Source organism: Natrix helvetica, assembly GCF_964273705.1.
Source record: "Natrix helvetica genome assembly, chromosome: Z".
In the NCBI taxonomy this organism is placed as follows: Eukaryota; Metazoa; Chordata; class Lepidosauria; order Squamata; family Natricidae; genus Natrix; species Natrix helvetica.
In genome coordinates this window covers 21,736,638-21,764,531 of record NC_138554.1, presented here as the reverse complement: position 1 = coordinate 21,764,531, position 27,894 = coordinate 21,736,638, and the positions used below count along the sequence as shown (strand labels likewise).

The 27,894-nt window shown below is 40.8% G+C and overlaps 2 protein-coding genes across 5 annotated transcripts in view; both read left to right on the top strand.

Annotated features, from left to right (window-relative positions):
- Window positions 1–787: 787 nt before the first annotated feature.
- LOC309381251 (mitogen-activated protein kinase 1-like) lies at window positions 788–10,231 on the top strand. The gene is made up of 9 exons (XM_081932012.1): window positions 788–1,043; window positions 2,637–2,819; window positions 3,410–3,599; window positions 3,728–3,844; window positions 4,394–4,508; window positions 4,696–4,827; window positions 7,129–7,238; window positions 7,445–7,587; window positions 8,591–10,231. Exons 1-8 carry the CDS (start codon window positions 880–882, stop codon window positions 7,562–7,564), a joined length of 1,131 nt encoding a protein of 376 aa, XP_081788138.1. The 5' UTR covers window positions 788–879; the 3' UTR covers window positions 7,565–7,587; window positions 8,591–10,231.
- A 1,830-nt stretch (window positions 10,232–12,061) lies between these two features.
- Window positions 12,062–27,894, top strand: part of LOC309381899 (lysophospholipase D GDPD3-like) — a 35,436-nt gene continuing 19,603 nt past the window's right edge. The window contains exons 1-2 of one of the 4 annotated variants that reach the window (XM_081933219.1): window positions 12,062–12,154; window positions 26,793–26,943. In XM_081933219.1, the coding sequence (XP_081789345.1) occupies window positions 26,895–26,943 (49 nt within the window). In that variant the 5' untranslated portion in view covers window positions 12,062–12,154; window positions 26,793–26,894. Of the gene's footprint in view, window positions 12,155–26,792; window positions 26,944–27,298; window positions 27,695–27,894 lie in introns of those variants that run through there. The other 3 variants (XM_081933218.1, XM_081933217.1, XM_081933216.1) reach the window with 3 other exon arrangements.

The following is a 27,894-nucleotide window of genomic DNA, read 5'->3' as shown; positions in this document are numbered from 1 at the left end:
AGATTGTTGAAGTCTACAACGTCATTCCTATCTTTCGAGGTGGAAAGCCCTGAAAACCGCAATTATGCAATTGGCAACACACACACACACACACACACACACACAAAGAAAGCAGCCTACAGTACCCACCATCCCCTCTTTGCCCCTCTTGCAAAAGTCGCTTTTCCTCGTTGGAGCCTAAAAGATCCTGCAAACCTATTTAGACAACGTATTTAGGATTTTGCAGCGATCCAGATTTAAGACACAGGAAAGCAAACCTGCTGCAACTATTCCAACTAATGTTGCAATTAATGTTTGATGGAAGGAGCAGTCGACAGGTGCGACGGGCGTCATTGTGTTTTCCAACTTGGTTCGCTGCATATTTTCTAGCGCCTGGGTTCGGTGGGTTTCGCGAAAGCCTGTCTTAAATGGAGCATGGCTAAGTTAATCAGGGAACTCGTGTCGTGCAGCACACTTTCCATGCCCGTTGCGGAACTCGAACCCAGGATTTGGATGGAGGGAATAAGCCCATATGTGCAGCGTCAAGAAGAGGATTGGAGGCGCGCTGAGCCAAAAGGCGGGGCCCAATGGGAGTCAAGCGCGCGCGAGCCCGAGGGTGGGACCTCATCGTGGTGTGGAATGTTTTGGGCGCGGCGCTTCCGGGTTGGGCTCCTGACATTTCTATCCAATCCGGACGCGCCGCGGCCGGCACAGCGCCAGTGGGCAATACGGACGCATGCGCTGTTTGAAAGAGCTCCAGCCGCAGCTCCCGAGGAGCGCATGGGCAGTGCTTTCATCGCTGTTTCTTCTAAGAGCGCGTGCGCAGTGTAGTCGGGCGGTGTCGGTTCCGGGTAAAGCGGGGATAGGAGCGGCTGCGGGAGCTTCTTGATTAGATCAGCCATGGCTGCAGCAGCGGCGACAGCGGCTCCGGGCGGGGCGGGAGCCGTGCCAGTGTCCGGAGTGCCAAGATTGGGAGTCGAGACCGTGAAAGGTCAGGCATTTGACGTGGGGCCACGTTATACGGACCTGCAGTACATCGGCGAGGGGGCGTACGGCATGGTCTGGTAAGTGAGCGCTAGCCCTGCAGATTGGCCCTGAACGGGAACCATACCTGGGCGAAACGTCCCAAGAGTTATCTGGCGTGCCTCTTCCTGCAAACTGGCTTCGCGCGGCCACCGTACCCGCCTTTAAAAGCTTCCGCCATGTTCCTTAGTTACCGAAGTCCTGCAAGGCTGCACGTTATTTTACTTGAAGAGCGGCTTGCTTCCCCTCCGCCCCGCCCCCCTAAACTCCTTTACGGGTCCCTGCCCCGCCGGGTCTTTTCCTTCTGCACCCGGCGCCTGGCGACTTCGGACCCATCCCGTTGTAAGGGCGCGTTGCAGCGGCTGTATGTCAAACCTGGCTTCTGAAACCCCAAAGAGTCGCCGTCGCAGCCAGCGGCCCTGCCAAGTCATTGTTGTATTCCGAGCGCCTCCCCGAAAGCAGCGTTCGCAGGCTGTTATCTTCCTGTGTCAACATTGTGAAAGGCTTAGGGTGCCTTAAAGCTGGGAGTTGCTTTATTACCAGTATACTTAACTGGTGTACTTTTTGTACTTGTCGGTTATCGAGATAACAAAACAAAAAAACCGCGAAGATTAACACTTTCCTTTTGTCTGTGGGCGCAGCACGTTCAGTAAAACAGCCTGATGACGAAATTTATTTAGTTCCATAAATCATATTGGGGGGCCCGGAGCATTTCTCTGAAGTGTTGCCAAGCCTGTATCTCTCCATCCAACCTTTATGCGTTATAGTTATTAAGCTGCACAGCAGCCCTCCCATCCAGGTGTCAACCTCACCCGTGCCTGGCCTGTTTAGATCAGTATCCCTTCAGGGCAGCTATATCTTCACCAACTATGCTAAGTGTCATATAGCTACTAATTGATCTAATTATAATATATGCTGGCTTCTTTGCTCTATTCAGCCTTTGGTTTACATTAAAGCGAAGTCTGTCTTAAGCAGGACTATCTTGAGTCCTGCACTGTTGCTACAATGATTCTCAAGAGGTTTATTGAGAATTATTTTATTCCAAACAGCCATTCATTTAATAACTTGGGTTTAGTATTAGACTTTTCATGTTCTGTAATTCTCCATTTTTTATTGCTCGTAATCTGATCTGTGTAGATTTGAAACTAATATACTTTGTCAATGCAAGACATGTATATCCCCAAGTTTTTCTGTTGTAGAATGTGTATTTGATGTCAAGCAACCCAGTTTTCTGGATTTGCAAAACCTATCTGCTGTTGAGATCTCAGAGGTTTCACTTCTGTTCTGTAGCCTTGGCAACAGCCAGCTCTTTCTCAGATTATAATAGTTGTTGTCCCACATTGGTATAATGTGTTATTAGTGTTTTCTCATTCCTTCCCTTGCTCTTTTGTTGAAGTCCAAAATTAAAATAAACATTCAAGCTTTCTGGTGGTTCATCTTGTGCATAGAATGTTTCTTCTTGTTGTGAATTTCTAGAGTGATCCTCTTCTGTTGGAGTGTGAAATGATTTATCAGTTTTGATAGTAAACAATTGTAGAGTCACTTGTCTCAGACAGGCAGCTGTAGAAATGAAGTAAAAATAAATAAAAATATACTGAGGATTCCAGTATGCATTTGCATTTGTTTCTTTACAGCTCATCATATGATCATGTCAACAAGATCCGAGCTGCAATCAAAAAGATCAGTCCTTTTGAGCACCAGACATACTGCCAACGCACACTGCGAGAGATTAAGATACTCCTGCGCTTCAAACATGAAAATGTCATTGGCATTAATGACATTCTTCGTGCATCTACCATTGATCAGATGCGTGATGTGTATCCTTGAAGACCAGTCTTGTGTCTTTCCATGTGTGGAAGGAGATCTGCTTGGAGAAAGGTGTATGCATAGAGAAAATGTTCTATAATCTATTCAATCTTATTCTGGTCCATTTTTAATGAAATGCACTGCTTAGAAGCTTTAGCTCATTCTGAATATAATGATGTAAAATAGGGTGTGATTATGCCAGTAACTGGGCTGGCTTCCATTTGCCTTCTGGCATGGCTCCAGGTGTTGCTTTCTTAATAATTGGACTTATGAAACAGTTGTCTCTTCTTCTCATATGTCCTCTAAAATTAAGAATGCTTCTTCAGTCACATCCCTTTGTTTGTTTTTATACAGCAGCTGGTAAAGTGATGATGATCTGTTTTATACAGGAGATGAATTGAACCTGGTGTGAATCTGGCTTCAGTTATGGCTCTGGCTTGAGCTATTAAAAGCAAACACAATTTGTGGCCACTGTTGTCATTTATTTGATCACTTCTGGAGATGCTTCCTTCTATATTCTTTGCAGAAAGTTACTTTCCTTGACAGCTTCCCTTCCTTCCCCTTTCCTGGTGGAGAGGGGTATTGCTTGTCTTTTTTTCAGATATATAGTTCAGGATTTGATGGAGACAGATCTCTATAAGCTTCTGAAGACCCAGCAGCTCAGCAATGACCATATCTGCTACTTTCTCTATCAGATTCTCCGAGGGCTGAAATACATTCACTCTGCCAATGTGCTTCATCGGGATTTGAAGCCAAGCAATCTTCTCATCAACACCACATGTGACCTGAAGGTGGCATTCTAAATCTTTTGCTAGGCCTTCTGTACCTGGCAACAATCTCTTCCCGCTTCATTCTGCAGGGCAATTAATTCTCCATTTAGTTGGGGATTGCCACTCCATGGTTCTCTTTCTTCTTACAGATCTGTGATTTTGGCTTAGCCCGAATTGCTGATCCAGACCACGATCACACAGGATTCTTAACAGAGTATGTTGCCACTCGCTGGTATCGAGCTCCTGAAATCATGCTTAATTCCAAGGTAAATTAAGCAGGATAAATAGAACACGTTAGCCAGAACACCCAAAAGGCATTTATAATACCTCCAATTTAGTTGAGTGTAAAGTTTCCCAGCTTCTCAAAAAAAAAAAAAAAAAAAAGGTAATGCCTTGCACCTGCCATAAAAACAACATGATTAAGTTGTAACACAATTCCGAAGGCCAGATCAGCCTAGAAATGGATATTTATAAAGTTTCAATGCACAGCAGAACCATAGTATCACAATTGTTATATTATCTTTCACTTACTTGTACAAATTACCATAGCAGTTCTAGCATAACAAACCCACACGGAGGCCTAACTGAAGGATGCTAATGTGAGGAAAACTGTTGCATGGGCTAGGCTGGAGAAACTTAAGTTTTCTTGAAAATGTTTGCTGGGTCCACAGTTTAAGATTAAACTGAAAAGTTTATTTGCTAGGAAGAAAACGCATCCACGTCAATAAAAGGATGACTATGCATGGCTTAACAGCAGGTGAGAGCAAAGTCAGAAATCCTTAGCTTCTACTTCTGTGTCTTCTCCCCCTTCCCAGGGCTACACTAAGTCCATCGATATATGGTCAGTGGGCTGCATCTTGGCCGAGATGCTGTCAAATCGACCTATCTTTCCTGGCAAGCACTACCTGGACCAGCTAAACCACATCCTGGGTAAGAGGGAAGGCAATTGACAAAGGCTTTGACAGGGTGTCCTAATAAAAGTCTTGTTCTGAACAGTTTATTGAATTGGTAACTGATTCTGTCTTTCTCCTCTCATAAGGCCTCCCCATTATAAGTTTGTCATCTAGGGCTTGTAGTTACATAGATGTGCAATGGCTCTCTCCACCTATCTCTGCAGGTATTTTGGGTTCCCCGTCTCAGGATGACCTGAACTGCATCATCAACACGAAGGCTCGCAATTATCTCCAGTCATTGCCTCAAAAGCCCAAAGTTCCTTGGGCTAAACTGTTCCCAAAGGCTGATTCAAAAGGTAAGGGAAAACAACACACGTGGTACAATATAGGCAGAATTGCTCTACGTTTCACTTTCTGTCTCCTTTCATTTAGGCTAGAGGTTGGGAATTATGGCCTAAATGGCTGGCTCAGGAATTGAAGTCCAAAAGTCATTAAAAGCCATAGTTCCCCACCCCTGAGTAAGTTAAGCTCTTAGGGTTCCAATAAGGATTAGCAAGAAAAAAAATCTGTCATTTAAACAGTCTGCATTCTTTGTAACTCAGCGCAGGAGGACTAACTTCCTTTCTCTCTCTTCAGTTGTACCTCACAATTTGAAAATACGCATTTAGATCAGCCTTCTTCAATAAAATAAAAACAAAATATGTAAGCTACAGTCAACAACATTCCCAGCTTTCAGTGGAAGATACATGCTGAAGGGGGGAGAGATGGATATGCAAACAGTATCGTATACTAATTCAAAAAGCTTTTAGAAGTTCTTTCGTGTGACATTGATGTGCAGTTTTTCAAATACAGCTGGTTCCCAGAGCAGCTTAATCTGAAACAGAAGCAGGCAATTTTTTGTGGTTAAAGGATGCAGGGTATGAAGTGATGGTGAAGTAATATTACTGGAAGTGGGCCAAAAGTTTGGTTCCTTTTTTTGGACAAAATGTTGCATTAAGCTTCAGAGATCAATGGTTTTGCTTTGGCAATAGAAGGGAACTCCAGACTAGGAGTGCCCTGAAGTACAACCTTATTTACATTATACTATTATATGATACATAGTAATATTATATATTGGACGGTATGTTTTTTATTTCTTTATTAAACTTTTATGCTTTTCATCTTGCCTACGTGACTCAAGGTGACAGAATCATAAAAACATGATAAAACATTAAAATGTTAAAACACTAAAAACGTTCAGTTAAAACACTAAATATTAACATTATAATTGATTTAAAATAGATAAGATAGGAAAGAAAGGAGCAAGATGCACAAGGGGAGGAAGTGGTATCTTAGTCCATTAACCACCTCCAAAATGACACACAAATAAACACGCACACCCGCATATCTTCCCCCAAGTTAGGTATGTAAAGCTTCAATAAAGAGTATAGAAACTTATTTCCATGTGATCCACCCAATTTCTATTGCCCAATTCTGTGTTTCTTCTCTAAAATCACATCTTTCCATCAAACATCAGTTTTCAAAGCCTCTCTATCCTTTATTGTCTGTCCTGGCCATCATCTGCTAATCTAGCTTTTATGTATATATCTTTCCCAGGCAGACATCAGGCAGCTCTGTTAGTACAAATGGTAAACTTTAGTATTAAGATCCTGCTAAACTTAATTATTTCATAAATAAGACTTAACATAGACAAGGATCTGAACAGAATAACCAGGATAACTTTAACTTCTATTAAAGATATTGTTCATGTGAACTCAGGCTGCTGTAGTAATGAAAAACTTCAAAATATAAAAAAAATTGAAGAGGAAAATAATAGTATTTTCCGCATATAAGAATATTATTATCTAGACTTACACTATATTTTGGATTGTCTCATTTCAAAAATTGAATTGGCAGCTGGAGAAGACAACAAAATTGGTTATGGGTGAGGGAACTATGAAAAGCATTGGAGTTCTTGAGGAAGAAAAGTGAACTGATAAAGTAAAGTGAATTGGTTTTTTTGACTAGTAGATTAAATTGTCAACAAAGATTTTGAATAAAGAAATGGAAGTTCTGTTTCATATAAAATTATAATTTATATGAGATTTCTGAGCACATAAGAAGAGATGAGAAGTATTGGTCAGTAATATAAATCATTCCGAAAGCAAACATAATTTATAGTAATTGTAATAACTATGTTTCTTCTCATGGGGTGGCCACTGTTTAAATCAGTGTTTTTCAGTCTTGGCCTCTTTAAGATGCCTGGATTTCAACTCCCAGCATGTTGGCTGGGGAATTCTGGAATTGAAGTCCACACATTTTAAGTTGCCACATTTGAAAAAGACTGTCATCCACTTTGGAGGCACTCTGCTTTTGTTTAGTGAGAGAGTTGTGGGCTTTAGAGAAGATGCTGCCCCGGATCCCTGATCTGAATCAGCAGGGCTTTTCTTAAGGGGAGGATGAGCCCACAGACTCTGCCTTCGGATTCCATCTGCTTGCTCTGAGACAAATTGCCTCAGAAATCAGACAAATGTTTCCTGCATTACTCTCTGCTACCACTGGGGGATGCATTGCACCTGTCTCTTTAATAAGCAAAATTGAGTATTCTTGTTGCCACTTGTGGTCCAGCAATTGATCCTCCATCATTTCTTTCTTTTCTTACTTTTTATCCCTTTCAGCTCTGGACTTGCTGGATAAAATGTTGACCTTTAACCCCAATAAGCGTATCACAGTGGAGGAGTCTTTGGCACACCCTTACCTCGAGCAGTACTACGACCCTTCAGATGAGGTGCGGGTTCTTTTTGTTGAAGGGGATGTGGGAGGAGGGGGTGTCTTTTAAAAGGACAACCGGAGAAGGGCTCAGAAATTGACATCATGGCCTTAATGTGGCTGGGAAGCAGAATTTCTACATTCTGTTGTTTCTCTCTCTCTCTCTCTCTCTCTCTCTCTCTCTCTCTCTTTCTCCCTCCCCTCCCTCTCTTTACCCCACACTAGCCAGTTGCTGAGGAACCGTTCAGGTTCGACATGGAGCTGGATGACTTGCCCAAAGAGAAGCTGAAAGAACTGATATTTGAAGAAACTGCACGATTCCAGCCTGCCTATCAAGGGCCCTGAGAGCCTGTTCAGGCCAGTGGCAGGTATAGCTGTTCATCTTCAAGAATGGCTAATTTAGCCTCAGGAAAATCTTTCAACCCAAGGATGTAACGTATCAATCCCATCCCCTAATCATGGCATTACTTGTAAATCTGAGGAGGGGGTGTTTCTTAAGTAAGGCACCGTTCCAAGAGCCCTCTGCCTTGGAAGAATCAATTTAGAATAGAACAACAGAGATGGAAGGGAGCTTGGAGGTCTTCTAGTCCCAACCCCCTACTCAGGCAGGAAACCCTATACTATTTCAAACAAATGGTTATCCAATCCCTTCTTTAAAACTTCCAGTGTTGGAACTTCACAATTTCTGGAGGCAACTCATTCCATTGATTTATTGTTGTAACTGTCAGGAAATTTCTTAGTTTAGTTTGATTCTCTCTTTGATTAGTTTCCATCCATTGCCAATTTCATTCTTGAACAAGTGGATTAAACAGCAGCCCTTGCAAAAAGATCAGCAAATGCTCTGGTTATCCCCATGGGTTTATTTATTTGTTAAATGTATATGCTGTCCATGTTTCTCTCTGGTGATTCCAGGTGGCCTACAACAAATAAAAACAATATAAAACATAAACAATATTAAAAATAATTGGGTATTAATATTAAAATAAAGAAAGATGGCTAAGGAAGAGAGAAAAATACAAACAGCGAAGAGGTGGAATCTTCTCTCTGTCCACTATTGACCTTCAGTCAGGACTCCAGGCCAATCTATAGGGCCAAGCTTTAATGCCCTTCTGGAAGGCTAAAATGGTGGGGACTGATCTCACCTCAAAGAGTTTGATATTTCAGGGCGTGTAAAGCCACAGCTCTTCTCCTGGACTGATAATCCTTTGTGGCAAGAGAAAAGAGCCACTTATGACAAGTCTGTGTTTATAAAGTATTAGTTAGTATTCAGCGACTACATGTGGCTACATCTTAAATGTACAAAATAGAGCTGTGATCAAGACCTCCCAGGTACCAGCTGGTCAATCTTCATGGGATCCCTTCTTCTTTCAGGTCGCTGCTTCACCAGGAGATGATTTGGAACTGTACCCAGCTTCCCCTTTGGAATGTTGAGGGGAGCACAGGATTCAGGGGTACCAACTCCAGGGTGCCCCTGTAGACTTGCTGTACAACTACGCTTTGCTACGTGGCTGTGAACCCTGGTAACCCATCTCTGGACCCCCGTAATGTGATGTGTTGGGGTGAGACCCTGGTGCCCAGGTTGGGGAAGGGGTGGACTACTCCCTCCCTATCGGAGGGAAAAGAAAGCAGTCTCCCCTGCCTTTTCAAAGCAACGAAAGGGGTGTCGTCTCCTTTTTTGGCATTTTACTGTCTTTATGAATTAATAAACTAATCCTATTTTAGCAGGGCCATTTTCTGATCCCTTGGGCATTATTAGCAAGGGCAACTGAAATCAGATCCTGGTTCCTGGACATACACTTTGTATCTTTCTTCTGTAATCCTCTGAACCCCACTACATTTTGAAAACTGGGAGCAGAACCTTAAAACTTTCTGATGCCCAGCTTTTCTGCAACACTCCTTAAATAAGAATCCAGGAGCCTTGATTCCTTCCTGCACAAATAGAGGGCATGTCTGTGCTGGTGTTTATCAACTGATTTATGCCACTTTTGAAACACCTGAAATGCACATCCGACCTTGGTGGTCATTTTAAGGAACTTCTGAAATGCAGTGCAAGGAAAGATCCTGTGATGATGAAAAAAGTGTCTGGTTTGAGAGCGACAAATGCCTTTCTCTCCACTTCTCACCGTTGTGTAAGAAACTGTGCAGATGAAAAGGAAGTCCTTACATTTCTTCTGCTTCCTCAACCCAGAGACTATAAGATTTTTGGTTGTCTGCCTTCCTTCTCCGCCCTTGCATTTAATAAATTGGTTGAGTGTGTGTGTATGTATGTATGTGTAAACTGCTGCATACCTTGAGAAATCAGTTGGCCTCTGCAATGGCACAGCACTTTGTCTTCTTGCTGCTACGAACTAACATGGCTGCCCTCCGTTCCTTTCTCAATATTTTTAAATGCCGATTTTTAACTCCCGCTCTTCATCATGCAAAGCAAAGTCCCTCAAGGAGTGGAACTTACAGTTTGGGGCAAGTATGAATTGGGAAGTGGGAAAATCACCGACCACAGTTCTGTTTTCTAAAGGGATAGTCCTGCTGCCCTGAAATCACCAGACTGTGCCAGGTAGAAAGGAGTTTTTTGGGAGAAATACAGAGGGTTGTTTGTGTGTCCACTGTAATGAGTGGAAATGAACCGCTCCCCCCTTGAAAGTTAGCCTTTGCAGGAGAACTGCTGCTCAGATGGCCCCATCTCTCCCCTCCCTTCCACGTGTGCCATTTTTCAGTACCAGTTGTTTTTCCTGAAACTTCCAGTTCTCAAAGACAAGAAATGCTCTAAGCAGAACAATGGATTTGGGACGTGTTTGTTTGTTTCCCTTAACTTTCCATTTGAATGAAGGAGAAGCTTCTGTGTTCAGACAGCATTGCCTGCTTGTCCTAGCTGTGATGATATGCAGTGAGCTTTCTTCCTAGGGTGTGTTGCCATTTGAAGGAACTTGCATTAAAGGGAATTAATGCTTCTCCATCCTTTCCTGCTTTGGATTGTATAAAGACCCTAAAATAAATCATTCCTTTATTCCTTCAGCAGCTGTTATGTCTTAATTTGGGAGTTGGGGGAATGGATTGTTAAATTAGAGCCCTTTTTAAGTTACAAGGTCAGTGTCCCGAGCAGGCATCATATTTCAGAGATCAGGATGAATACAGGTAGTCCTTGACTTATGACTACAGTTGATCCCAAAATTTCCATTGCTAAGCAAGAAGTTTGTTAAGTGAGTTTTTCCCCATTTTACCACCTTTCTTGCCACAGTTGTTAAGTGAACCACTGCAGTTATGTTAGTAGCATGGCTGTTAAGTGAATCTGGCTTCCCCATTGACTTTGCTCGCAAAGGAGGTCACATGTCTCCAGTACCCTGCAACCGTCATAAATATATGCCAATTGCCAAGCATCCAAATTTTAATCACATGGGGATGCTGCAACTGTCAGAAGAGTGAAAAATGGTCGTAAATCACTTTTTTTCAGTGCTGTGTAACTTTGAATGGTTACTAAGCAAAAAGACGTAAGTCGAGGACTACTTATACAAAGAAGGTGCTACAGATAAACTCGGGGCAATGTAAGCAAACCTCAGAAGGATGTAGTCAACTTGTGTTTTTAAAATCAACTTTGCATTTCCCTCAAGAGACAAAGTGGCAACTAGGATAATGCTTTTATCCAGGATGTAATATGGTCTCTTACATCATACCTAACCATGATGTTGCCAGAGTAACAGAACAAGTATCAGCATCACAGTGCGTCGTCCTTTGTATCACACTGCATATCCTAGTTACCTCACTTGAATGAAGTTTCCAGATAAAATACAAAGTAAGCACATGAAACAGATACCTGGAGTTGGGCTATAAGTAAAAATTAAGAACCGGTTTGTCAGCTCAATGTGGTTCATAGAATAATTAGGCATATCTGCATATCGAATGGTTAGGACAAATGCTTAGGGAATGTACAGTGCCTTTGATGATTAACTCTGGTTATTAATTACTGTTAAGAGGAAGGAAGCTGTTTGTAATGTAAGGGTTTCAAGACAGGATATACTGGCAAAAATGGATAGTCAACAATAAAGACCTTGTCTCCACTGTTTCTCAACTTGGATTCTGCAGAAGGTTGATAAACTTGTATTCCATGTTGACTGAGGACTAGAAAACCTGTAAAAACTACTTCCTGCAATAAAAAAGCCATAATTGGTGTTAATTATGAAATTAAAACCAACTCCATCCCGAGGATCACTAGATAGGAGCCAAAAAGGTACAGAAAACTCAGATTGATTTATTTTTTTAGCCTAAATCTGGCCGCCCTATTCTATCATCACTGATGGAGTACTTTTATTCAAAATATTATCTTTACTTCAAGTATTATTCCAAGCATTATACTCACTACCTTGGTAAGAAGTGATGTTTACTGGTGAAATGATCTTTACTATTTGTCCATCACAGCTTCCTCGATCAAATGAAAGATGATTGAATTCCAAGCCACAAAAAAATATTAGCACATTTCCAAAATATTGCATACCGCCATATCCTTTGCTGTTCAGCTATCTCCGTAAAGCTCCTCCAACCCCTATCTGAAGAAAGCAAAATATGAGACATTTTTCATGATATACAGAGGTTATGTTCTAGAGCCATGGCTCTAAAGTTTTGGAAAATATTTGAAACATTTCAAGTAATTGAAATATCTCACAGCTGAGAGTCCCTTAAAGATAACTATGCAACAGGAGCATATAAGCAGCATATTGTGCGAAAGTAATCAGTGATCTAAATAGTTTCCTTCACAAGCTGAGGAATAACAGCCAGTTCGTGTAAATTAGGGTTTCCCAACCTTGGTTGCTTTAAGATGTGTGGACTTCAACTCCCAGAATTCCCCAGTCAGCCATGCTGATAGACCCACCCATATTGCAGTCCTCTGAGAAATGGATCTTAAATCATGGGGAGTATTTTATCCATAAGGAGACAGTCATTAAGGTAGGAAAAACCCAGGCACTGGAAGGTGGTTTTCTCACCTGCAGATCTCAATCTTGTCTGCTGGCAAGATTATTACGTTTATGGGATTATGGTTGTGGCTATTAATTTGCAGCTCATTATCTATAATTTACTCAATAGTACTTAATGATGACATTCCATGCTTGTGCCGTTTGCTTCAAAATATACCTGGTCTATTTAGGGTGACCAAAGTGACCAATGTTGACATCAATGATAACAAACCAAATTGTATCTTTGCTTCCATTTTGTTACCAGCCTTCCTTATTACCATGCAGTTGAGGTGTTTCATTTATATATGCTTTTAAAAGAAATTCTGATGCCATAGAGTTAGGATAGAAAAAGCAACTACTGGCAGCCTTCATGGCTCTCCAAAGGATTCGATCAGAAACAGGTGTAGGTGACCAAAAACCTCTTAGCCTGCTTCACCGAAATTAAACTTCCATGCTGCCAGACTCGGCAAATCTGGGCAGCGCACAAGGTACCCACACACATACATGTAAGTCAAGGCATTTCTGAGTGCTTCACATTTTTAAAAAAAAACTACAGAAAGTTAGCATATTGTGGTAATAAAAGCCGTTGCCTATCTTTATGCAAATATATACATACATAACATGCATACATACATACATACCTACATACATACACGTATACATATATATTCCTTATAAAAGAAGCATTGAAGACTGCACATTGCCATCAACATAATAAATAATGCAGTCCTTTCTGTTTTCTCTCTCTCTCTCTCTCTCTCTCTCTCTCTGTGCGTGTGTGTGTGTGTTTGGAGTCAGCCAGAGACTAGTGCCTGCTGTTTTCCTGGCAGCTTTTTCCAGAAAATTTCTGCTTCATTATACTAGAAATAATATAGACCATCAGTCCTTTGTGTTCTTTCTGGAAACTTCTTTCCATTTTAGCTGAGTAAACATCCTAAGAGATACATTAGAATTGTATTTCCCAACAATTTGGGAGCTTCGGAATTCATTTCTGCAACCAGGAAAAAGTCATTTTCTCCATTAATATTAAAATTAAAATATTGCATAATTTGAAGTGAACCTTTAAAGGCAGTCACCTCACTATACTGAGTGGAACAGGCCTGTAAACAAATTATGCAGCACAATAAAGGGAGCGTTTATTACTGTTGTTCCTCTAAACAATAAGAGGAAATAATGGCACAACGTTTATTGTAGAACAGCTTGAGATTGTATGACTCACTTAAGCTTCAACAAGAAGCAGGCACATGTACAAATCCAGAGAGAAAGATTGAGATGAAACCATTCCAGAAGCAAGAATTTTCCAGAGGTGTGGAATTAACCCTGGAGATGCTCCCTTAACTCCAGCAGGTAGGGAAAGAAGCTGAAAGAGGCAAAAATCATACAGGCCTTCAAAACCAGTGTTCCTCCATCTTGGCAACTTGAAAATGTATGGACTTCAACTCCCAGAATTCCCCAAGCAGCGATGCTATGCTAGCTAGGGGATTCTGGGAGTTGAAGTTCACACACTTTCAAGTTGCCAAAATGGAAGAACACTGTTCTAAATGCTGATGCTTTGTGAGAAATTCTTAGAAAAACTTGGTCAATGACTGCAACAATTAATAAACTCCAAAATATTTTTACTGTGTGGAAGATTGGCAGAAAGAAAAGTTTACTGTTTAACAACCACTGAAGTATGAGCCAATGGTGTGCTGCAGCTGCCAAAAATAGTCAATGCAGACCTAGGCTGCATCAACAGAAGGATAGTACCAAAATCACACGAAGTGATGATATAACTTTATATTGCACAGATGAAGCCACACTCGGAATACTGCATCTAGTTCTGGTCATCAATACAAATATGAAGTTGGGACTCTAGAACGGGTATCAAACTTGATTTCATTGAGGGCCACATCAGGATTGTGTTTGATCTCAGGGGGGCGTGGCCAGGGGCGTGGCCAGGGGGCGTGGCCAGGGGGCGTGGCCAGCTCGACATCACTCATGATGTGGGGGCATCTGTGGCGGCCCAAGCACTCTGCCACCGAAAACGGGTTCCCGGGCTCTGTTTCTGGCTGTGATGGCCTCCTGCAACTCTCTGCCAGCGAAAATGGCGCTCGGGAGGGCTGCATGCAGCCTTCCCAAGCTCCGTTTTTGCTGGCAAAGGCACTGTGGGCTTGTTCTTCACTGTTTCCAGGGCTGCCCCGCAGATCAGATCTAAGCACCTCATGGCCTGGTTTCAGCCTACAGGCCTTCAGTTTGACACCCCTGCTCTAGAAAGAGTACAGAGAAGAGCAACAAAGATGATTACATGACTGGAGACTAAAACAACCATTCTTCTATATGAAGAATGGTTGCAGGAACTGGATATGTCTAGTCTACAAAGAGAAGGACAAATGGTGACTTGATAGCAGTGTTCCGATATCTAGGGGGCTGGCACAGACAGGAGAGGGTCCTCCTATTCTCCAAACCACTTAAGGGCAGTATAAGAAGTAATGGTTGGAAACTTATCAAAGAGAGATCTAACCTAGAATGAAGGAGAAATTGTGGTACTTAATATATTTTTTTTCCAATTTTTATTTATTTTTTATTCTCTTACATACTATTTTCAGTATACATTCACATATTTGTTATTCTTCTTTACATTTATCATTCTTATACAATTGTTATTCCGTTTAATAGGTTACAATATACAGTTTGGGTTGCTTTATTTACCATCCCTTCTGCCTGTTGTAACACCACCTTACTTTCCTTTCTTTTTCTCCCTCCCTCCCTTCTATATTTACTTCCTTCCTCCTCTCCTTCCCCTGCCTTCTTCCCTTACCTCTCCCCTACTCCTACTCTTCCTCTTCCTACCGCCTCTCTTTCTCTCCCTTCCACCCTCCTTTCCTTATCTCTTCTTTCTCCCCTCTTCCTCTCATTCTCTCCTCCTGTCTCCCTTTCTTTTTCTGTTGTTATAGATGTCGCTTTCAAATCTCAGTTTATGTTTTCTTGGGATGGTATTTCCGCCAACCCAAATATAATTTAGCATCATTTCTTATTCCCTTACCTTTGCTAATCTATTGTGAAAACCATCCTATATCAATCCCTTATTCTTCTAATTCTTGTTTTAGTTTTAGTTTCCCCCTTTCTGTTAAGGTATCTTTATATCTAATAATATTTTACATACTACTTATATTTGGATGCGTCAATGCTTCCATTGTTGAGAGCCACATTGGTATTTCTAAATAATAGAGTACTTGATATAGAGAACAATTGAGCAGTAGAACAGCTGGCCTCCAGAAGTTGTGGGTGCTTTATTACTGGAGATTTGCAATAAGAAATTGGACAGCTATTTATCCAGAATGGTTTAGAGTCTCCTGCTTCAGCAAGGGGTTGGACTAGAAGACCACCAAGATCCCTTCCAACTCTTTTTTCTAAATTCTAAAACCCTGAGAAATCATGACCACTCAGTTCTTTTTTATCAAAATAATTTTATTAAGCTTCAAAAATAAGTACAAGTTCAAAATCACACAACATAAAAGGAAAAGGAGGAAGGGAACCACAGGAAAAACGGAAAAAGTGACATTAAAACCCCCACACCCAACATAATATTTTAAAAAGTTACTTCCAACTCTCTTCAATATGAAGTTATAGGATAAAATACACTTGTTTTAAGTTTAACACAAAAAATACAAAACTAAGAATATAAAAGATATACAGTATATATACCAAACAATCAAATAGCAATGTACAATATCATAGTCCCAATCTAAATAAAACATTATCCATTAAGATCAATCTATAAATAATATTTATTAGTAAATATTTTGGTTATCAAATGTGCACTTTACATTTAAACAAATACATAAAACCCTACACAAAATAATCTCCAATAGCATGCAGCATTTCTATAATCCAAACATATCTAAGCATCAAATCCCAAAGCCAGAACTTCATTTTTATCAAGCAATAAATCCAAAAATGGTTTCCATATAGAAAGAAAAGCAGCCAGTTTATTATTTTTCATCAAAATGGTCCATTTTGCCTTCTCAGCCTGGTCCGTTAACTTCAGAAGCCATTTTTTCATTGTGGGAATTCATATATCCTTTCACCTCTGTGCATATAGAAACCTAGCAGCTGATATTACACATATAAGAACATTCAATCCCAGCAGTACTGAGCCTCATAACATCAAGATTTATTTGGATAACTTCAGGGTGCAAAAAATATGGCTTGGGAAGGAACTGTTTCTTGCCAGCATCTCCAGAGCATTTGGCCTCTTTTAAGCTTTTAAGGTTGTTTTTGTTTTGGGAATGTGTTAAGAAGCAAAGCAGAAAGTCATTTGTTTCACCTTTAAACACCCCACCCACCTCCTCCGTCAAAAGGGAAATTACCCTGCCTACTTCAGGAGTGTTAGCTCTCAACTCTGAGGTAGCTGTTGAGCTGACAGAAACTGGCCTACTTTGTAGGCTGAATTATTGCAAAAGTAATGAGGAAGTCCTTGAAAATCTTCCTACATGATTATAGAGCCGTGATGGTGAACCTATGGCACATGTGCCACAGGTGGCATGCAGAGCCCTCGCTGTGGGCACACGAGCTGTCACCTTAGCTCAGTTCCGCTGCACATGCTTGCGCAGTTCCCCTGGCCAGCTGGCTTTCGGGTCTCTATCGCGTATGCGTGGGGGGCGGGGCGCCTGCAAGAGACATGGGGGCCAGGCACACGTGCGGGAGTTGCAGGTTGCGCAGCGGGCATGGTGCATGCAGGGGGTTCATACATACATGTGGGAGGGGAGCACAAGCAGGGGAGTGGGTCTCACCCGCATTGTATTATGGGTGTGTGCATGCGTGTGCACGCTGTCAGGTGCATGCCTGTGCGCTTTTGACACTTGGTGCCAAAAATGTTAGCCATCACTGTTATAGAGTTTTGCATCTCTAAATACAACTTACAACAGTTTGTTTAGTAACTGTTCGAAATTACAACAGCTGAAACAGCACTGGAAAAAAACGAGTTATCACTGTTTTTCACACGACCCTTGTAGCATTCCCATGGTTACATGATCAAAATTCAGACTCTTGGCAACTGACTCATATTTATGATGGTTGTAGCACCCGGGGGGGTCAATGAAATCACTTTTTGCAACCTTCTGACACGCGAAGTCAGTGAGGAAGCCTGATTCACTTAACAGTCGTGTTACTAACTTAACCACTGCAATGATTCACTTAACAACTATGGCAAACAAGTTTGTAAAATGGGGCAAAATTCACGTAAGTAATGTCTCACTTAGTAAAAGAAATCTTGGGTTGAATGAATTGTGGTCGTAAGTCAAGGACTACTTGCATACAAGCTTGGCTTTTAGGTGGTAACCCCAACAGGGTAAGTCAGATCTAACACTGAGCACCTTTATGCCCTTATCCAAAATGTTTAAAGGCACCAGTGAATGAGGTGGAGGGGAAGAATTGAGATTTTGATATTGAAAAGAGTGAAAGAGCATCAAATGAATATGCAGAAAATCCTTTTTGTTTTTGAGATGTTCAATTTCATTCAAAGATCTTGGTTTGATAACAGTGCTTATGAAAGCAAAGTAGCTATTACAGAAAACGCATGGTCAGATGAAGGGAAAAGGTTTTTAATCTCAAGTTAAAAATATTCATTAATCACATCTGGAAGAAGAATGCCCCTTTCACCCTTAAATGTATGTCAGCTTTTATCAAACTATCTTCCTCTGGATGCATGGGTGGGTGCAGACATACTGTAGGCACATTGCTGGTTTTCCCGTAATCAGGAAAATCCATGCAAAATCTCTGCAACTGATTGGCCCCCGCCTTCTTCCTAGGGCTGGGAGAAAGTGACTGGCCCAAAATCACCTAATTTGCTTCCATGCTTAAAATAGGATTAGAACTCACCTCCTTATTCCTCCTCCCATGCAGTTAATCAAACTGCTTCTTGCATATGGACAAAACAATAACACCTATTTATTCCCAGCCAGTGCAGCTAAACTGAGAATTATGTGGTATAAATAAATGACTAACATCATTGTGTAAGTATTATTGTGTTCTTCCTTCACTGCTATTACAGTTCTTAAAACATTAATTAGCCTGGGTAGCCATCAAAGAACCAAATCAAAATGGCATTAAAACCAATCTGCATTACAAATGTGATCTGGGGCTGAGAATTTCTCTTGTTGTAAAAGAGCTGTGATAGGAGCATAGGAACATAATCCTCTCTTGCCCAATCATTTGATTATCCAGAGAGTTGCTACCACTGATCAGGAAAGCATTCTTTTAAAAGAATCAGGATATCTGTGAAGACTTCTAAGTGAAATATTCATGCCTAGTCTTTATTCAGTAGAACTAAAGATAACACAGGGTTGCTTCCCATTCTAAATTGCATAGCTTTTTCTTCTAGGAATAATAAAGGTAAAGGTCAGTGGTGGGTTGCCAATTTTTTTACTACCAGTTCAGGTACATGCACAGGAGTGTCCCGGCCAATGGGTGAAGCCTTCTGCCACCGCTACTACTGGTTCGCCTGATCCGGGCCGAACCGGGAGCAACCCACCTCTGGTAAAAGTTTCCCCTGCCTAGTCGTGTCCTACTCTAGGCGTCATGCTTATCTTTGTTTCTTAGCCAAAGGATCCTGCATTGTTGAGAGATGCTTCCATAATCATGGGGCCTGCATCAAAGTGGTACCTATTTATCTATTCGCATTTGCATGCTTTGGAATGGGCAGGAGCTGGAGAGAGTAACAGGTGGTCACCCTGTCACGTGGTACTCGTGTCTCAAACCTGGGCTGTTAACTTTCCAGCTGACAAGCTCAGCATCTTTAAACGCTGAGCCATCACGGCCCCTAAGAATAATAAAATGAACCAAATCAGAAATGGTGGCTTCATCTCCATATTCTTGTGGTCATAATGCATAAAGGCAAAACTGTTAAATGGGGGCAGTTCAAAGTGCTGGCTCAGCCACTAAGACAGATTATACAGCCACTAATTTAGGGAGATGCGATGACTTCCCTAGATACCAGCTCAGATGATGATGAGGAAGCAGCTCTGGGGACTTCAGAGTGGGGCACAGATGAGTGTCGGGAAGACTAGAGGACTCTGCACCAGGAGAGGATGGCAAGAGGAAGCAGAAAGACCAGAAACCTCGGAAGGGGTGTTGGAGGAATGACTGATGAACGCCTGACTGAAGAGGAGAGAGAAGACATGCAGTTGCAGCTGGAGGCTCAGAAGACCAGCCAGAAACACAAGATGGATAAGAGATGCTGTTGCATGTGGTTAACGGGGATGAGGAGGAACTGACTTCTCCACCAGATCCCAGGACATGTAGAGCTGAAAGGAGAGAGTTGCAGTGGAGGCCGGTGAGGCTATTTGCAAGGAGGCAGCTTCGCTCCTCCTAATAAGTTGCACTGGCTGGTGGCTACTTAGCTCAGCATGTGGAGCAAAGTGATGTTGGAGTCAACCATCTGTTCGTGCTGTGCGTGTGTTCCAACTTTGTAACTCCTGCTTTCGTGATTTCAGACCTGGGCCTCGTTTGCTGACCTTGCGACTGGATCTTGGATTTTGAACTTGTATTTTGGAATTCGACCTTGACTTTGGATTGTGCCTGGACTTCAGGTGTGGATTTGTGGACTTCTGCCTTGCCCTTAGATTTTGTATTTGCCTTTAACTTTGTGCCTTGGTTGTACAAAATCGGACTTATTGGGACTTTACATTTCTTGTGAGTGGGATCTGGGGACTAATTTTAGGGGCCTGCAGTGCCTCAATAAAGTATTTGAAACTCTTAGGTGTGTGTGTGTGTGTGTGTGTGTGTGTGTGTGTGCATGGACTGGAAGAGGACAGGTATATGGTCTATATACAGATAGTCCTTGTCTTACAATCATTCATTTAGCAACTGTTTGAAATTGCAAAGGCAGTGAAATAAGTGATCTGCAACCAGTTTTTGCATTTACAACCACTGCAGCATCCCCACAGCCACAGGATCAAAATTTGGACACTTGGCAACTGGCAAGTATTTATGATGGTTTCAGCATCCCAGGGTCATATTTGCAAGCTTCTCAACTGGCTTCCAAAAAGCAAAGCCAATGAGGAAACTAGATTCACTTAATTGCTACATGATTCACTTAACAAATAAAGAGATTTACTAAACAACTGTGGCAAAAAAAGTTATAAAATCAGGCATGACTCACTTAAAAACCATCTTGCTTAGCAACAGAAATTTGGGTCCCAATTGCGGTCATAAGTCAAGGACAATCTATATTATTATTCTATCACACTGGTTTTTTTTGGTCATTTCAAGGTAGCAATCACATTTAATACTCCTGCTTCTTATTTTCCTTTCAACAATACTTCTGTGAGATGGCAGCTGAGAGAGAGTGACTGGCCCAAGCTCACCCAGGAGGCTTTAATCTATAAAGCAGGACTAGAACTCACAGTCTCCTGGTTTATAGCTTGGTGCTTGAATCACTACACCCTCCATATATCTGTGTGGGTGCTAAAAAACAAGGAAGAGACTCCATTGTCAAGCAAAAAAAGAGTTGATTAATCTAGGATGCATAGTCTTAAATAGATTTGTAAATTTGTAAAAATGAGTTGGGGGAAGCACTTGGTAGTAATTAGTTTCAAAGGTAACAGAACAGAATTTCAATATGTAAAACAAAATGCCTTTTAGCATCAGATGCGACAAGTACAATAAGAGTTATATATCAACATGCTTAAAGAAGAGTTAGAACAGTATTTTTCAACCTTGGAAACTTGAACATGAGTGGACTTCAATTCCCAGAATTTCCCAGCCAGCATTGCTGGATATATAACTTTTATTTAATTACAGCAATTAATTTGGCAATTTCTACTAAGCCCATCAGTTTTTCCATTTCTTCATCCATTGTGGGTTGTTGTATATTTCCATTTTCGAACATAAAGAATTATTGCTGCAGTCAGCATATATATTAATAAGCTTCCAGTTTTTTTTCAAGTTTCTTGACCAGCAATCCTAAAAGGTAAGTCTCTGGTTTCAATTTTATATTCATTTTTAAAAAATATTCCAAATTAAAATATAAATCTGGCCCCAAATTTTTTTTGCTTTGTCACAAGTCCATCAAAGATAATTTTAAAAATTATTCTTTTTTGTTACGTTCCCAACATACTTTGGAAACATATTTATACATCTTTGACAATTTATCAGCTATTAAATACCAATGGCATCATTTTATAGAAATGCTTTTTTAAATTATAATTCAGTTTAAATTTTAAACCTTTCATCCACATGTTTTCCCATGTTTACTCAAGCTTTAGTTCCTTGACCATTGAATCATATTATGTTTCTCATACTGATTTTCCAAATTAAATGTTAGCATTTTATAAACCTTTGCAATAACATCTTCATCATTGGGATGCAGTACAATCTCAAATTTTACTTGTTTAACCTGTAACTTTAAAATCTAAATTAAATCTTTCCTTTCTTGTAAGTATATAAGCGAGTGACAAACACACCCTTCTGCTTCCAACTCTTCTTTAAACCTGAGGCACAATTCACCTAGATTAAAACATATTATCTGATCATAATAGAGAAGAGTTTGGCCAGACTATCTGTTAATTTCTTTAATACTAGAATCCTCGTCTAATGTTGGTGGTTTAAATTAAAGTAAGAAATAAAGACATCCCCAAGTCATATTTCTAGCAATCTTAAGTTTCATTTCATCTTTCACAATTTTCAAGGGAATACATTATGGTTATTCTAGGACAGTGATTTAAGGGTAATCATAGGCCCCAAAGTTGCTAGGCAACTGCATTTTGCATCCAAAAGCTTTCTTAGCATCCTTTCCCCACTTCTCCCCCCACCGGGTTTTCTAATCCAAACAAGAAGCATCATCAAACAGGGACAACAGTGAGGGGAGTTGAGAATCAGAAGGGGGTGGAAGAAAATTAGTGCAGATGGAAAGGGACAGATGTGCGGGTGTAAAAATAGGAAATGCTTAGAAGAAGCGTAGTAAAGCCACTTGGGAAAGGAAGAAGGCTCTACATGTGCAGAACAACAGTAGCAGCAGAAAAGAGGACAATAAGCATCTGTTCAGAGTTCTTTATCAGAGAGGGAGAAAATCTTTTAAGGCTGTCCCAAAGATACATTTTCTTATTTTCGATTTCATTTTTTTTTCCTTTCCTTTTTTAATATATAAAGTTTTTTTTTCATTTTCATAACTTATAACCCACATGTATACTATTACATAGCCAACATTGTATTGTATTATTAAATGTTTATATCAAGTCATCTTACCATCAACTCCCAAAAACAATTATTGGCTCTTCTGCTCTCCATACACCATATTTGTACCTTATCCATCACTTTCTTCTCCCTCTCTCCTCCCCCTCCCTACCTCCTTTCTTCCTTCTGTCACCCTTCTCTTCTCTACTTCCCCTTCCTATCTCCTTCTCCTCTCTCCCCTTTCCACTCCTCCTTTCTCTCCTCCTCTTCCCCCCTGCCCTCTCTCCTATCCCTCTCTTCTTCCCTCTCTCTCCTCTACTTCACACTCTTCATCTCATTTACTTGGTGTATTTCAGCATCTGAGCGAGCTCCATTTTATATCGATAGTATTTATAATTCCTTTTCAGTATACATATTTAATTTTAACATGTATCTTCCTCCTTTTTAAAAAAAAGAGAGAACAAAAAAGTATACATATATAGTCATTATACTTTTAACCACCACCCCTGCCTAATTGACGGAGGCTTGGGGAAAATTGAAGAGGGTGGACATGTCAAAACAAAGAGAGAAGGCAGGAATAGAGAAATGGGACAAAATACTTACTAGGAAAAAACCCCAACAATTAGAAAATGTTATATGGGAAGATATAAAGCTAAGATAAAGGATTTATTCCTAAATATGACAATAAAATGGAATTGCTAACTGACTGAATATGAGAATGGAAAGATAAATAAAGGTTAAAGCATTTGGAATATGGACAAATATGAAACTGACATGGGAAGATTGAAAAGCAGAGGTTTGTGATTCACTTTTATACATGATAATTAAACTGAGTTGCTAATTGATTGAACATAACAATAGAAGGACAATTAAGCATGGATTAAAATATATGAAACATGGACATATATAGAACTTTTAAGATGATGAACAAAGTGAGATGTGTACCACTTGTTATTCTATATAGTAGATTAAGGGAATTATAATGAACATTGAACAGTAAGGGTTGCCATTTATAGACAACTAAGGGTAATCTAAACCAAAATATGGAAAAATGGAGAGGGAACAAGAAATATACTTACAATGGGAAACTATTGAGATTGAAAGATAGAATTACAAAGTAGGGGCGTGTAAAGTTGTATAATTATATAAACATAATGATGAAAATAGTTGGGAATTGTAACCAGTTCTACATCTGGGCCAAAGATGCATTTTCAAAAGGCAACTTAATTTCTTTTGCTTTTTTTGAAGATGTTTTGCTTCTCATCCAAGAACCTTTTTCAGTTCTGAGCTTCTCGGATGAGAAGCAAAATGTCTGCAAGGAAAAGAACAAAGAAAGTCCAGTTGCCTTTTGAAAGTGCACATTTGGGACAACCGTGACCTGGATGACTGTGAATCCCCATAGATAAGGTTCATCCAAGTGTCTTGTTTGCCATGCCATAAATATTCCTCTTGTTTGTAGAGGACATGTCTAAACAGTGGTGTTTTTTTTTCTGAAGAGACATGTCCTCTACAAACAAAGAGGAATATTTATGGCATGGCAAACAAAACACCTGAATTCAGCTTAAGGTCCTCTAATGTGAAAGTAGTATTTTCCCTTTCATCCTAGCAGAAAACAACTCCAATGGACCACTTACCGTATTTTTTGGAGTATAAGATGCACCTTTTTCCCTCAAAAAAGAGGTTGAAAATCTGGGTGCATCTTATAGACTGAATACAGCATTTTTCGCCTCCCGAAGTCCCGCCCCCTTCACCAAAATGGCCAGGTAGAGCTTTTAGGAGGCTTTCAGCTCCTGGGGGCTGGGGAGGGCAGAAATGAGCGAAAAATGGGCTGTTTTTTGCTCGTCCCCCCCCCCACCGCCTCCCAGGAGCACTCTAGAAGCCTCCTACAGGCTATCCATGCCTTTAAAAAAAAAGGCCCATTTTCACAAAAAACAGGCCATTTTTGGGAGGTTTGCAGAGTGCAAAAACTTTTTTTTTTAATTTGCTTCTTCAAAACCTTGGTGCGTCTTATACTCCGAAAAATACAGTAGATGGCATGGAGAGGGATAAGGCTTGGCATGATGCAGTCAAGATCAGCAGCCTGCTTGCTTTAGTTACAAGAGATAGAACACCTCACTGGCACAGCCTGTTTCTTTTTGGAAAGAGTTATGCATTGCGATATCTCATGGATGACCAGACAAAAGGCCTTAAGGAGATCAATGTTCCCATTGGTGAAAAAAAAAAATCAGGAATTCCAATAATATCTCCAGATCTTAACATTTTACATAGATATATCACTTTTTTTTCCTAACATCAGATCAGAACAGGTATCCTCAACTTATTTACTTATCTATTTACCATTTGAAGTTACAATGGCACTGAAACTTTTAAATGAGGTTTAAAAAGTTTTTCACACAAATGGTGCAGCATCCCTGTGATCACATGCTTGGCAACTGATTCATATTTATGACAGTTACAGTGTCCCAGTGTCATTGATCACCTTTTGTGACCTTCTGACAAGCAAAGTCAATGAGGAAGCCAGATTTACTTCCCAACCATATTACTAACTTGCTAACTTAAGAACTGTGGTGACTCACTTAACAACTGAGGCAAGAAATATTGTAAAATGGGGCAAAACTCACTGAACAACTGGCTCACTTAGCAACAGAAACTTTCGGCTCAGTTATGGTCATAAGTCAAGGACTACCTGTACTGTGATGAAATATTTTGTAGATGCTACCAAGTTGAGAGTGTCTCAATTACTGCAAGTGGGAATTTTGTTTTGATTCCATCCTGCAGCAATTTGATGACATCTAAGCGGAAACATCCACGGAAGTGTTTTACAGAATTATTAATCTTTGGGATGATTGACAATTCAAAGAAATAATGTTAATCCAGGGTTGAATCACCAACCCCATCCTACTACAAGTTCAAGAGAAGAGTTGGTGGCAAATGTTGTTGTCAGCAAGTGGGAAGGGGAAATGGAATAGGGAAAAGCAGCAGGAACACTGACACTTTTCAAGAGAGGTGTCAGCGTCATCCACATATTTTTTTACACCCACAGATTATCACTCCTAAATGATCTCACCCAAGAGTTTCAGGTGGATGAGAACATTGCCCTCCTTGAGAATGTCCAGGGCTTGGTGATCTCATGAGGAAGAATCTAGCTTACTCCTGAGAGATAATTCAGAAAAATGTAGCTTATTATTGAAAAGCATCTTTTTCAACAGACAATATATAAGAACTGATTGGCAGCTATGAGAGATAGATGTCAACGTGCCCGAAGGGAATCAGATTAGAGCAGTATTTTTCAACCTTGACAACTCTCAGAATTCGCCAGCTTGGAAGTCGAAGGCCACCCAGCTTTAAGCTGCCAAGGTTGATAAACACTGGTTTATAGGCAACTGGTTGATGTCATGCCCTTTTCAGGCCTGTTGCTCTGTGGGTGGACTTTCTTTACCCAGAGAACTCACCAAACATAATAATTCCCTTGCTAGCACAGTTGCCAAGATTGAGAAATATTGCTCTAAGGATTTTCTGACCATACCCTGCCGTGAAGCATGTCAGGCTATATCTATGGCAACAGATTTAAGAGGCTAAACAACACTTCAATGCCCCAATTGCTACAGATGTATTATAGGATAGATACCAAAGTGGATATCAGGAAGGTACATCAGGAAAAAAAATATACACGCTTGTCAGGTCCAATGAGATACACGTTAAAAAGACTTTCATTACTGTAGCAATCTAAGTGGGGCACCTGATGTATCACTGAAAATTTAATTAAGCCTTTAACATTTAGCCTTTTATTTATTTATTTTATTTCTTGGATTTCTAAACCGCCCCCTCTCCCAGAAAGGGACTCTTTCTGTTAAAGAGCCTTTAACAAATGCAATTTAAAATACATGTAGTCTTCAATTTACGGCCACAATTGAGCCTAAAATTTGCGTTGCTAAGTGAGGCATTTGTGTTTTGCCCCATTTTGCGACCTTTCTTGTCACGGTTGTTAAGGTGAAGCACTGCAGTTGTTTAGTTAGTAATGTGACTGTTAAGTAAAACTTGCCTCCCCACTGACTTTGTCAGAAAAGTCACAAAAGGTAATCACACGACACCCCCCCCCCCCGGGGCACTGTAGCCATCATAAATATGAGTCAGTTGCCAAGCATCCAAATTTTGATCAGGTGACCATGGGGATGCTGCAACGGTTGTAACTGTGAAAAATAGTCATAAGTCACTTTTTTCCAATGCCGTTGCAACTTCGAACAGTTACCAAGTTAACTGTTGTAAGTTGAGGACTACCTGTATAAAGATATGAATGTCCTTTAGGGGACAATGAGCGTATTATTTCTTCAAACGATGGGATCCAGATTCTTTGACTTGGGAAAAATTGAAAACTCTACTTACACGGTGGGGTTTTTAAAACACACGAATCCCATCAGCTAACCACAAAGGGGACAGCAGCAGGTATGGTGAACATACTGTGCTTTCTTTCCATACAGCTGCTCTAAGGAATAAACCAATCCCTTTTTTGAAGCAAGAATTGCCATTAGAACTTTCTATGGGCCACAAATCAATCCTCCTTTGTTTATGTAATAGTGGAGATGGGATCTGCTGGCTTGATGGGAAATGTGGCTTCCAGGGGGTCTCCAGGTATGTATGGTGATGAAGGAGACAGGTGTCCAGATCTGAAAGCAGAGTCTGACTCCTGAGGTAAAGCAGGTAGAACCAAGTAGGCCCACTCCTGTCATAATTCTCCTGCCAAGAAAATGGCTTTTTTTTTTCCTCCACAGGAGTGGCATAATGATAAGATATGCAGGTTGGCAGACAATTGGGAGGGGTTGAACCATGCAGTTATGTATGCTCATTTATGACCATGTGATGTGTGTGTATGTGTATTAGGTGAACCAACAGGTAAGTGATGATGGGAAGGTCCTGGTGGCAAGGGGAGGGATAAGTTTCTGTACTTTATTCCTACACACCCTTCTCTTCCTACTCCCATCTTCAGAAATCTCACTGACTTGCTTACCTACAGCATTCAAGATTCATGGATCCAGGAAATCAGGAATTCCAATCTACCTGATTTCACCCACCGGGTTTTGCCAGGTTCTACGCAGCTGACCTAACCCCTACATTTCTTGGCAAGAAAACTAGGAGTGCCTTTCGTTCCAGAGAATCTGAGTGTCCTGGTTGCTGCTCCTTGCTTTAATTTACCAAGCCCAGAAATACTAGCTACCTGCTTCCTCATCCCCCACTACCACAATGAGCTGCCACATGCTCCTCTATGGGCTATCTACCTTGGGAATCTATGCGATGTTATCTCACTATTTTCGGAAGAAGCCACATCTCCTTCACAAACCACGCAGGTTTCCTGTTCGATGCTTACATGCCTCCCACAGGGGTGGTAAGTTCTGTGGTGTAAATTGGGTGTCTGGATGGAGGGGCTTTGGGGGGCACCGAGAGGGAGGCTGAAGAGCCCAGCATGTGCACCGCAGCTGCAAGGCAAGGATGAATGGGGGAAGCGGAGAGAAAAGGAAATAAGTTGTGTTATTTCTTCCCTCTGCTTCTCTTCCTGAGAAGTGGGCAGGGGGGATATTTGCATTT

Coding starts and splice junctions, on each gene's coding strand:
- LOC309381251 (XM_081932012.1), top strand. CDS start 880: ATGGCTGCAGCAGCGGCGACAGCGGCTCCGGGCGGGGCGGGAGCCGTG. Junction 2,820..3,409: donor ATTGATCAGATGCGTGATGT/GTATCCTTGAAG, acceptor TCTTTTTTTCAG/ATATATAGTTCAGGATTTGA. Junction 4,828..7,128: donor CCCAAAGGCTGATTCAAAAG/GTAAGGGAAAAC, acceptor TATCCCTTTCAG/CTCTGGACTTGCTGGATAAA.